At 41.1% G+C, this 13,017-nt stretch overlaps 1 protein-coding gene across 2 annotated transcripts in view; it reads left to right on the forward strand.

The window, feature by feature from the left end:
- The window catches only part of AMMECR1 (Alport syndrome, mental retardation, midface hypoplasia and elliptocytosis chromosomal region gene 1), a 116,224-nt gene that overhangs the window by 50,695 nt on the left and 52,512 nt on the right, over window positions 1–13,017 (forward strand). Inside the window, exon 2 of one of the 2 annotated variants that reach the window (XM_019540408.1) lies at window positions 531–641. The exons of the other annotated variant lie outside the window; for it this stretch is intronic. Coding sequence (XP_019395953.1) covers window positions 531–641 — 111 coding nt within the window. The remainder of the gene's footprint in view (window positions 1–530; window positions 642–13,017) is intronic. 2 annotated transcript variants of the gene reach the window in all.

Raw genomic sequence — 13,017 nt, forward strand, 5'->3', positions numbered from 1 at the left:
AACCAGGAATCCTACGTACTTTTCACTTGGCTTGCAAAAGATTCCGGCTGTTCTCAGCTCATAATGAAAAGGACCAAGAATTTTCTTTGTGACTGATGTGAATGGATGCACTTTCCTCTTTGTTCTGGGGAGGGCTTTTAGGGACTTTCTGCACCTTTGAGACGTCTGAGGAAGGGTTTCTTCTTTTCTAAATAGAAGCTTATGAGTAATGAAGCTGGGACAGGAAATCCAACATCACAATGAAACAGCTAGCCAAAAAGATTTGCATCTCAGGCTATTGATTAATGTAGCTAGTTTCTAGTTTAGTTTCTAAAACTTATATGCTTGAGTGATGTGGGCCTTTCTACAACAGTCAGGCAAAAGTAGTTTAAAAAAAATACTATAACTAGCTCAGAAACAAGTAAGTTAGAGATGGGACCAGTGTTGCCAGAAAAAAATACAGTCTTATTGAAATATTACTTTAGCTATCAATATGGTAATGCTTGTAAGAGTTCTGCAATCACACATGCCTTTTTTCCTTCCTAAAACAGCCCCCTGTTTGTAACATGGAAGATTGGTCGAGATAAGCGATTACGTGGATGCATAGGTACTTTTTCTGCCATGAACCTGCATTCAGGACTCAGGGAGTACACACTTACTAGGTAAGATTCGGTTTTTAGTTTGGGGGGGAGGTTCAGTTTCCATCATTTAAATGCTGCACTAGGAAAATAGAGGTTTTTGCTGTATTGCTGAACTTGTCAACCAAAATTTTAACTCCTTTACACTATTTAAATCTCTCAGCTGTGTGACCACTGGTGCTGTGGGATTATGGTTTCAATTAAAACCATAGTGGATCTTTTTATTTTGTTTAAAAGACTACTCTCCAGTGGTTTACTGTAACTCATTTATAGTTGTGTGTTTTCCCAATGCACAAACAACTTTTAAGATTAAAAGTGAGTTTGAGGGCAGAAGACCAGAAAGTCAGTTTTTGGAATTACCATATACACAGTTCTAAAACAGCAGGTATTCTCACCTCTTCTCCATCAGGTGCTTCCAATCAGCTGCAGTTAATTTAATGCTACAAATTTCCATTACATGTTACTCTTCAGATACATCCAGCCCCTGGGTGGGAACCTTCTGGACTAGGGAGGTAAGTGATGATCTTCACTCCCTGACAGCATAATCCTTCATTTTTGACCTGCACCTAAAGTCATTCACCTTAATATTGCCCCATTTCCGTTTACACAGAGTGAAAAACTAATAAATACATCACTAGAGCTATTAGTAAGCATTATACTTAGTTTTTTTCTGAGCTTTTTTAATTTTCTAAAGGGCAGGCAAAGTTGATGTTAGTCTTTATTTGTAGAACTCCACAGTGGAAACTGTTTTCTGGCATGTTCAGACATCTAGGATGGCTACCATCCCATCCCTATTCCTTAGTATTTCCGGACCACTTTCAGAATGAAAATTTGTTTCCAGTACAATATCTTAGCCTTCCTTCATTGTAAAAGCCCCACCATCCCTGTTTAAATACTGTTAGATTGGCGTGTAATTAATTGTCTCTCTATGTGAATGATTACCGGGATAAAAGTCAAAAGTGTACCTCAGGCTAAGCGGTCAATGCATAAAGTGGCTCAACACCTCATCTCCGCAAATTCCTTGTAAGCTTGCAGAACACCTGACTGTTGTCTTTGCATCAGTTACCACCACCTGGCACATGTTTGGCCATGCTCTTTAAAAATTCTGCAATGAAAGTGGTCAGTGAAACAAACATGTTTTGCATGCCTTGCCATGATACATTATTATTAATTTGTACACTGTGTACCACCTAGTGGTCTAAACTGGTTTAAAGCCCTACAGAGATGTAGGCGTCGAACACGATTTCATTTCTAGTGGTGAAAATTTCTCAAAAATTTCTACTGCTGGAAATCTTTCCAGAAAAGGATCACTACAGGCATTCAGCCTGCACCTTTCTCCTTTCCTTTGCGCTCTGGGTCTTTCCCAGATCAGGGTGATCCAGCTGAGGAGGGAAATAGTGGGGCAGAGCCCTCAGCCCATTCCCCAAATTAGGCAGTCTAGGGAGATGACAAGATGAGAGGGAAGCTTACAGGTGTCCATTCTTGAAAAACAGTATCTTTTGCAAGGGAAATCTTTCAAGGTGACATGTGTGTGATCTTTCTCCAGGAGGGGGCATGTTTCTCCCTGGGCGGAATTGACTACATGCATGTGCTCTTGCAGATTCTACCAGGAGAGCAGTGATTCTCCCAGTAGAAATGTAACACCTGTTACATGGCCATAGTGAAAACCTTTTTCAAAGAGCTTACAGTCTAAATGTGTGGTTTTAAAAACGTAATAGACAACTGCTGAGGTATGCAGCAAAGAGGCTGTGGTGAAAAAAGTTATACCAGAGGGGTAAAGTTTTATGTAAACAATGAAATGATGAAGGGGAAATGGCTAAAACATAATTAGTAAACATGAAAGAGTTGATAATAAATTAGGTTTTCATAATCTTGAGAATCTACAGGGTTTAAAATACATAGATTTACTGCAGTTTTGTACATGGACTCTTCTAGTTCTCAAGAGTTGTGCAGTCCTGTGATCATGGGTGATTGTTGTTGTCACATCCTAAAATCAGAAGTTGGAAAGCAATGAGAATGTGAGAAATGGCACCTAACTTAAGGGAATCGAAGTACCTGAAGTGCACTATTTAAATGTTGGTCAACTAGCCTGAAAGAATATACCAAGCCACTTGGAAGTAGCTGTAATGGGAAGTTAAAGTTAAATTTGAGTATGGAAAAATGTAATTGCAACTCAGTATTTTTCAAAAGAAAAGAAACCTACTACTTAAATAACTATAAGGCAGTCTGTTTTTTTTTTTTAAACAAACCTTTATAAAGCAGTGACTGTATGTACAGTTTTTACAACTGGTTTGACAGACTTGCTTATCTCTATAAGGAATCTCTCAAATGCAGGGGGAAAATGTAATAAAAAGGTTTTAGACGTGGTTGCTGTACTTTGGTGAGTTTGGTCAGTGAGACTTTTGCTTTTGCATTGCCTTTGAGTAAGATCATGGTGACATTTGTCTCTGTTTCACAGAAATTTAGAAAGAGGAGAAACAGTAAGAGTGGTTACTACTGTTTCTGCATGTCCTCTGATACAATTTTCTGCCTCTGCCTTTTCCTTCCTCTTTTCCCATCCCATCCCCACAAAAATCAGGGAAACAGCTTATAGATATCCATCATTTTGGTCAAGGAGATTCTGAAATAGATATTTAGAGGAATAATAGACCAGAAGACACTGGCCATCAACTTTCATGCTATAGGGCTTATAGAGCTCCATTAGAAAGGGTCAGAAACTAGGACACTTTAATTTAAACCAGCAGTGTGTGGACAGTAATGTACTTGAGGAAGATAAAAGAGAATTCCCACAAGAAAATGAAATTATTGAAGATGCTTTTCAGTAACTAATCCACAGAGCAAACTGCATATGAAAGGCCATCCAATTCAGAAAATGTAGCTTGATGAAAACTGAAGGAAAAAAAAGGCCGCTCACGACCTCGTCGTATTTTACCATCAGGAGGACAACTTAGTTATTTTGGGCTGGGCGGGGATAACTGTTCTTGAAAAAGTTGCCTCTTTGATTCGTTCTAATCCTTTCTAGCAACTTCTAGAGATACCCTACGTTGTGGCTTTTTCTGCGTCTGTTAGAATTTGTAGCCTTTTCTGAATATACACAGCTGTCTTTCTAAAAACAAAGAAACATTCTCATCAGTTGGTGTTGGAATACTTTTAAATTTAGACCGTAACATTTTGAATTCCAAGCTTTGACTATGAAGTTCCATATGCAAGTTCAGTTTTATTAGTATGTGAGTTGACTGGTTTCTCTGGAGTTGCAGCCAAATTCCGGTGAGCAGGTTGGTATAAAGGTGCTGTTAAACTTGATTGTCCTGCTACTAATCATGTAGGCATCCAAGATCATGAAGGTATCCTTCTTATGGTTTAGATACAAAAGCAGCAATAACATTTGGAAAATTAGTACGTCAGATTTCATTTCCTCTGGAAAGTATAGCTGATTCTCTTCCTTCTTCATAATGTAATTTTTAAAATAAGGGTGCTGAATCTAGCAGCCCAACATGAGTAGCTTCTTTCTTGAAAGCCAGACCCACCCTTCTTTTACAGTCTCAGAACAAAAAGGTAGTGATATGAGGGGAGAATGAGTCCCATTTTAAGCAATGTACACTAGTGTATTGCCAGCATGTTTTTAATAGGAAATTTATGTAGAATGACTCATCATTAATTGGATGCATCTGCCTAAGTCGTGAGGAAAGGATGAGAATACCCATATTAAAATATCAGCAATGTAAGTAACGTATTTTTAATCAAATCTATTTTGTAGAATTCAGTTTTCTTCAGAGATCTATAAATATGGAAGGGGAAAGAAGGAAGCTTATTATCAAAATACCATTTTCTTTGCAAAACTTTTATTAAAACAGTTTGTTTTTAATTTAATGCTGACATGAATTTACCAAGGATTCACACGATCACTTGATTTGGCCTACCTCATGAAAAAATACCTTGTATTTTGTAATAAAATAAAATACATTTAACTTGGAAGCAGGTTACAACAGTATTTCGGAACAAGATGACCAATTTTTCATGCATGTGTTCAGCAGGAAGACTTTTCACCGACACTTTAAATTATTGTTTTCCTAAAGTGGAGATACCGAGTAAAATAAAATGTTCATTAGCTAGTAATCCTTTGCACGTTCGTTTGGTTAGAATTCGCTTGTTTTTTCATAGTTGGAAGACGCATTTTAAGCTAGCAGAGCATAAAGAAATGTATCAGTCTAGCAAGCCCAGAAGTATAAAGTACATCAGTTTCAACAGTGGTTTGGCTCCTCCAGCCTGTCAAGAGTAGGATACATCCCTGGGGCAGACACTTTTGAGAAGAGACAGACAAAGAAAGAGAGGAGAGAGAAGTTGGTAAAGTTGGAGTCTGAGGCCCCTAAATCTATAATGGACAGCCTGAGGACCTACAGTCAGCATAATGAAACAGTCTTTGTTTCCTCTGCTGCAGTGACCTGGAAGTGTGAAACACAGTATACTAGCCCTTTTAAAAAAAGGTTTGCCTTATGTTGTCTCTGCTAACCAGATCCAGCTGAGAGCAGTGTTACTGGCTCCAGACTGAGACAGGTTTAATCTTCCATCTCTAGGCAAATTAGAATAGAGCGAGAGATGTGAGAAGAGAAATGTAACATTGAGGAAAAGGGAGAATACTAGACTTTCCTTTAATAACTTATTTTTCTATTCAAGTTCTGTTTGGGGTTTGGGATCAACAATCAGCCAATAACAAAAAAAAATTGTAAATATTATTATTTAATTGATACGGGTGTTTAAAAATATGTTACAGGTCTGCTTCCTTCTCTCTTGCTTGTACTCTGAAAAGTGTATACGTTCTCTCTGCTCTGGCTGTACAGAAAGGAAAATTGTCTCCAGAGTCTATTCATCCTACTGATTTATCTAGTAATCAGGGCTCAAATAATTTAGTAAAGTAGGAGCCAACCTTGCTGGCAGGCAGGCCACACATTAGCCCTGCATTTTCTCTGAGTGTCACTCCAATCCCTTCTCTCTGCCCGATCTGTTGCTCTGCTTTCTCTTCCCTGCCCCACCTGCTGCCTTGCTTTCTGCCCTTTCTGCTGCTATGCTGCTTGTCCCCTCCCCAATCTGTCGCATGCCACATGCACAGGCTGCTCGAGACCCTGCCTGATACTTCATGAGCCTGTATTTGTAAACTGTTTTCCTCATTCAGTTGAACTCTGGTACTTCTTGGAGTTTGTTTATTTGTTTTAAGATTAATATACAGGTTCTTGTGCAGCCTTCATTACGTTGTTCCAATTCTTGGGCTACTTTTCTTCACGCTGATTTCCACCAGAAATTACCACTTTTATTTTATGCATCTTTAGTCTCTTTAACCTCAACTTTATATCCCAGGGAAGTCTGTGACACAGCTAATCAGATCATTAAACATGAGGATAGTAGGGGCAGCTGCCATCGTCATTTCTGCTTCCTGCTTTAAATGAGCCCAGTTCAGAGCTACTTTTACTCTTGAGCTGTTGTCTTGTTTGAGCCACATGAGACTCAGGTTTTCCTGTACAGAGCAGAGTTCAGATCAGAAAATAGAATCTGAGTTTCTAACGTTAATGATGACAGGCAGACAAGGGTCTTTGAGTAATTGTGATATCTTTTATTAGACCAACTAAATACAGTAAAAGTTCTGTTAACCAGGATCTTACAAGCCGGCATGCTCAATTAACTGGCATGCGGGCTTGTAAGATAAAAGTGAAACCGGAAGTGCCTACTGTGGCACTTCCAGTTTGTCTGAGCCCCCACAGCCTGGGGCAAAGCAGCCTGCACTGCTGAGCCCCCACAGCCTGGGGGCATAAGAGGCTGTGCGGGGCCTGCCTCCTTGCCCCGTGGGGCCCGCAGGGTCCGGGGGAGGAGCAGTGATGCCGCAGGAGGGGCAGAGGGATGCCCCAGACGCTGTGGGAGAAGCAGCAACGCTGTCCGCTCAATTAACTGGCATATTTTGTTATCCGGCATCCCCCATTCCCAGTGGATGCTGGTTAAGAGAGCTTTTATTGTAGCTGGAAAAACTGTTCTTTGCAGGCTTTCAGGCATAAACGCCCTTCAGGAATATTGACAGTCAACCAGCAACCCTAATGTTAATGATTACATTTCCACAAAAATGAATAATGGGAGGAGAGGCAGTGTAGTTTACTTTGTCAAGCATGGCTAGGAAATAGGTGGTTTATATATAATAGAGCCTTAAATCTGAAAAATAAGCTGGTCTGACATTTTTGGTTAATTAGCAAAGCCTTTCTCAGTGGGCAAACTAATTCTGAATTCAGTAGAAGTTTGTTCATGTTCACAATTTGTACTATAAATTAGCTGCTGCTTTTCTTGCGATTTTCATGTTGGTTATGTTGTACAACTTTTAAATATCTGTTCAGAGGATTTCTTTGTACATTTATTGAAAACAGTGTGCAGCACTTGATAAAATCTCATGTTACGGTCTTCCTTGTTTTTTCTTCCAGATTCATAAATGTTTTCCCTTACCCCAATTATCCTTTTGAAGTTATAACACTTTTTGTGCATGTGAGATTTTACCTTAAGAGAGATGGTTCCAGTATTATGCTCTTTGTATTTAATTATGTTAGTGCAGGAGTGGGCAATTATTTGGGCTGGAGAGCCAGTTAACAAGTATTGATGAACCACACATGCATGCACGCACGTACACACCTGCCTCTGTGCTGTCCTGACCTGCCATCAGGGCTCCTGGCATGTGTGAGCATACCCCCTCTCACCTCATGGCTCTCAGGAGCCTTGATGGCAGGGTGGGACAGGATAGCGTGGATGCCTCCTGCCAAGCTCTATCCCCTGTGGCAGCTGGAGCTAGAACTACCAGGGCCTGAGTGCAGCTCACCCAGGGTCTGCTGTGCAGTGCCAAGTGGAGCTGCTTCTTCCTAGTGTCTCCTACGGTGCCTGGGAGATACAGTCTGACCTTGTAGGCCCACAGTAAGTTGTGCTCGATCCCCAGCCTCTGCTGGTGGGTAGTGCCCAGTGTCTGCAGGGCTACACTGCATCTACCAGGAGCTGCAGGGGATGCTGGGCAGAAGCAGCCCCACCCGCCTGCCCAGCACCACATGGCAGGCCCTTGCTGAGCTGTGCTCAGGCCCCCACCTCTGTTGGCAGGCAGCAGCTCCAGCCTGTGCTGGCGCTGCATGGTGCCAAGTAGGTGGGCAGGGTTGCTTCTGCTCAGTGTCCCCTGCGATGTCTAGGAGATCCCTGGGTGCACTGGATTCCCTCTCCCAGGCCTCTGCCTGGGGGGAGGGGGAGGCGGACAGGCAGGGCTGCTGCTTCCAGTCGCTGCCCCCCATCGTGCCAGCAGAGATCAGAGCCCCACAGTGCGACCCACCAGCAGAAGCCAGGGCCCAAGTATGACTTGCCCAGGGCATGCCATACAGTGCTGCCACCCATACCACCTGCCAGCAGGCCAGATAAAGTCAGTTGGCAGACTGGATCTGACCTGTGAACTATATTTTGGCCACCTCTATTTTAACATAATAGAGAACATCTGCATTCAACTTTATCTTGTATTAAAATCTCACTATGAGTTGCTCTTGATGTATACAAGTGGTAAGGTTGTCTCTTAAACTGTTAAAGGAAATTTAAGTCAGAGTATTGTTAGCACATTTGTAACAGTATTCCTTGCTTATCTTCAAGTTGGAAGATATTTGATAAAGCAGTCAAACACCCCAAGGTGGTATGTGTTTATACAATAATTTATTCATAAAAAAAAAATTCCTAATTTCAAAAACATACGTAGAATTGACTCTGGTCTTTATAGGCACCTTTACACATGCTCCAGGAGTGTGAGGGGGTGCTTTAATTAAAGCGCTTGCAGTATGTCATATTCAGCATCCTGCGCTTCAGAATGGTGGTGGGGGCACTTTAAAGCCATTATGAGTGTGGGGACACTGAATACACAATCCACCAGCGCTTCTGGAGTATGCTAATTAACGCGCTGTGGCAGACTCAGTCAAGTCTTCTATGATGAACTGCATCTTGCATGTCTACAAGTACCCTGTATGAATGCTTTGTTTTAATTACTAGCATATTAGTACTGTTTAGTGTGTTAATACCTAACAGGAATCAACACTTGTGGAAGAGGTAATATCTTTTACTAGACCAACTAGATATTTGCAAACAAATTATTATATTTACCTGCAAGCTTTTGAGCATAATCACCCTTCATCAGGCATGGGACAGAGCAGAGATTGTAAAAGTTCTCCTAGGTAGAAATGAAAATTCATATTTCACAGAAGAGCTGAAGGCCTGGTAAAATTTCCTGTCTGGAATAGTGTCCAGGTTAGGCGCAGAGAAAAGATGAAACAGTCTTTTTACCTTGAAGTTGTCTGGTGGCAAGTCGGATGTAGAGGCATATTTCCTTTTAGGTTATGATGTTTCATATTTCACAGAAGAGTGGAAAGTTGGAAAGCTCTTCTGGTCAGGAGTTTCTTTTGTGGTGAGGTATCTGTTTTCAAAGAATGATTGCTTGTGTTATATCTTTAGGTACTGTCAAATGGTATTAGATATCATTTGTAAATATACAGTGATGTTTAATTAAATGCTTGTCTTGTCTTGTATATAATTTTAGAACCCTGCATCTGTATCTATGAAATATCAGTGTCAGAGATGAGAAGGCCATCACAGGGGAACAAAGTATTGGGTGCAGCACATTAAACAGAATGCGAGGTCCCTCTCAGCAGTGTTTTTTATGGGAAGAGGTTACTGTTTCTTTTCCCCTAAATTAGATCAGTCTTTATGGATTTAAAAAATATTGTGACCTGCTGGATAACTAAAACAAACTATAGCATGTGAATTACATTGCGTATAGGTATACAAAGGCCATACATAGATAATGTAAACTTGTTTGGTGGGGTCAGTATTTTTTTTAAATGTGCCAAAAATATAATGTTCAGAAAAAGTGGAATTTTGTAGTTTAATCAATGCTTATTAAAATGTTGTAGATAAATAGTGTGCCTTAGGTAATACAGCAAAGAGTTCTACTCGTGTTTGAGTTTCCTGTCTCCCTCCTCTCCGCCACTTTCTAAATACGCAGATCAGGACTGTTGCAAGCAGCTTCTCTAAGTTGACACTTACTTTAATACTCTCATCTTGTGTAATTCAGTATCAGTAAGAAAACTGTATTGAAATTAGGGGGATGAAAAATATATAGCTTTTTCTAATTTAAAAAACTATAGGCAGTATAAAAAATGTATAGAAAACGGGAATTGGAACCACGCACATTAAGACCATGTTCTCCTTTTAAAAAGCTTTATAAAATACATGCTTATTTTGTGTTGACCTATAACTAGGGACACCCGATTACTCAGCCTTTCCAGACTGGTGTCAGGGAGGATCTGTGTGGTTAGGCGCTCCAGTTGTCCTTTCCCACGATGCTTTCATGGCATTTCAAGTTCTTCCCTCACAGTCTTCTTTGACTTCACTACGGTGCACACCCTTTTGGTTCAAAGCCAGCATTTCAGCTGAGTTGGGACACCCTTTTGGTTCTGTGTCAAAGTACTAATTGACATCATCCATTACCCAAAATAATTTTTTTGGGGGGGGAGGGAAAAGGGGTGTGTGATTAGGGGAAGGCCTCAGAGCTGGAAACCATCGGTGTTACAGCATCTTGGCAGAGTTCTGAATGTTGTTAGCCTGTATTTTAAGTCACCCAAATAAAGGACAATTTACTTCCTAATAGAAGTGCACCAGTATATCAGTTCATATCCTACTGGCACTGATAAAAGGGAAATAGACATCGGAAATCAGGTTCTTTTGGCAGATTTGGCTGCTGAGGAGGGGGGGTTGGGCCAGAACTTTACTTGGGGCAGGTGGTGGCACTGCAAGGGTGTCCTTACTAGTTGGGCTACAGCCACCTCAAAAGTCACTGTAGCCCCCCGCTCCCAGCACAACCACTGTCCGTCCCGAGCGCAGCTCTGGCCCAGGCCCCGCCCCGGGAAGAGCCCAGTGCTACCCCTGGCCCCAGCCTGAAGTGGCAGCCCACCCTCACTCTGTACATGGCTCAGGAGGGCACATGCCCCCCACCCCCCATGCCTCCCCAGTTGGATCAGTATTGGCCCACATTGCTCATTAATAATTGGCCATTAGCATTGGCCCCAAAAGTCTTTATCAGTGTGCCCTTACTTGCTAATATTTTTCAATTAAGTTTTTACTTTTTTTTTTTTTTTGTACATTGAGAGGACATTCTTTATAATGTCCTCAGAAAGCTCCCAGAATGTGAGTTTGTCAGCTCGGAAGGATAGGCTTGGTGCATGTCTGGAGGTTTTTCAGGGCTGGGCTATAACAGTAGGATGGCAATCATTTCTGAGTTTATTTAGGCCTGTTTTTTCAGCTTTTTCCTTTGGTGATTAAATGCCAGCCCTGTATTTAAAATGGACAGATAGGATTTCCATCTACTTCATTTCACTTTGGAGAAAAAGTGAAAAGATGGGGAAACCTGATTGTACCTGCTGATCTATTATGGGCTCGATATGGTTCAGTTAAGTCATAATTTACACCCAAAAAAACCCACACTGGGATGGGGAAGATTCAATTGCTGTGGCAGTGTGCTGGGATATCCAATTCAGTATAAATAAATGGAAAAGCTTTGCTTTACAGAGCAGTTTTATGTGAACTATACAGTTTTTGGTTGCCTTATCAGAGATGCGAAGGAGAAAGGGCTTTGAAAAGTGGAAGTTGTTAAACCCTCTAAACTTTGCTGCCTTGTGTGGGAAGGACTGTGGGGAAAAAACGTCTCTACTGCATTTTTCAATGTATGCTGACACATTGAAAAATGCAGTAGAGACTTTTTTTCATCTCCTCCATTTAGATGTTTTCTGCTGCTCCCTCCTGAGATCATATACAGAGGAAATATCATGAATGGGGCGTGTAGGACTAGTACCCAGAGGCCAGTATTAGCTCTGTTCGATTCTCTACAAAGGTAGCTGAAGACCTTGCAATGGAATTGGCTCTGTTCTGCCTCAGAATGATGAGAATTAATGTTCATTAGTTGGAAAACGTACTAGATTTTATACAGAACCAACAGTGCAGTTTTTAAGAAGCCTTCATGTTAAGGCTGTGTGGAGTAGAGCAATATGTTATCAAAAAGATTTGCTTCCTTTTCTAGTGCTGCACAGATGAGCCTGTAGAAAGTTCTTTGAAAGGAGAAATGGAGTTACCCAGGTTTGGTTGAGCATGAGCAGCGCTCCAGACCTGGTGTGGCAGGACAATTTCAGTTCAGCTTCTGAGCAGTCCAGAAGAGTTCGTTTTGCAGGTCTCTGCCCTGGTCCTTACTAAACAAAGCATTCCTGGTTCTTGTGGGCCTTTCAGCTCAGACAGGCTGTAATAAACTCAGGGGTGTGTTCTCTGGAAGAGATTTGAACTGTATGTTCTTACATTTATAAATTTACTTCCTAATATTAAGGGCATTGCTTACTATTAGGTTACTTTTTTGACAGAAACACATACGTATCTGAAATCTATTTTAAGATGACCACAAAACTGTGTCAGTCGCTGGTCAGTTGTCAAATTCTTGGTGCGGTCTTCTGCTCTTCCCTGATGAACAGTCCCCCTTTTGGTGGTACTTATGTACACTGATGACCTGTTTTAAAATAAGTCTAATTGATTTATTTTATACATCTTTCCATGTACCTTGGGTCCTGGGTATGACCGTAAACTGCACTGACTGGGGGGGGCCTGGGGGCAATGTGGTGGGGCTGCTCATGGTGGCTATAAAATACCATAATGTTGCAACCTCCAGAGTAAGACAAGTATAGGGCTCCTCAAAAACCCTAGTCTTTCTTTCCTGGGCAGGCTGTGAGGCCAGGCTGTAATGGCAGCAAGGACTGCTGGCTGTCACTGAGGAGCCAGCATCTTTTCTTTTCTTTTTTTTAAAGCTTTTTCGGTTGATTTCTAGGAAAATTATGGCTAATACTTTTTTGCAGCAATCGTGAAGATTGCTGTTTTTTGTGTTTTCCACAAAAGCTGTGAAACCACAATTTAAGTAGGTTCCTATCAGTGGTCTAAAGAAGGGATGGCAGGTCTTGGCAGCCTCCACTCCTCCATACTAGGTCTTGGTGACTAGATCTTTTACACATACACCATGATTCAGAGGATTGATGGTTGCCTACTACTATGTACGTTAGCTATAGATGGCACTACAGTGATGTAGTTTATAAAACATGTATTGTCTTTTTTTTCCCCCTTCCAATTTCTTAGACGTGCTCTGGAATCTGTTTATTCTGAGTTGCTTTTTCTGTGCAAAAGTTGTATTTCAGTCTGTTATATTTGGGAATGCAGAAAATGGTGCATTTAAAGGTTACCTCTGTTTTTTATAGTCACATAAAGAGTAGCAGCATTGATTAATTCCACCTTCATTGTAACAGTTTTCACTGAATCCTTTGAGGAGACAAAT

The sequence above is a fragment of the Crocodylus porosus genome, unplaced genomic scaffold, assembly GCF_001723895.1.
Source record: "Crocodylus porosus isolate Cpor-Errol unplaced genomic scaffold, CroPor_comp1, whole genome shotgun sequence".
NCBI lineage: Eukaryota > Metazoa > Chordata > Crocodylia > Crocodylidae > Crocodylus > Crocodylus porosus.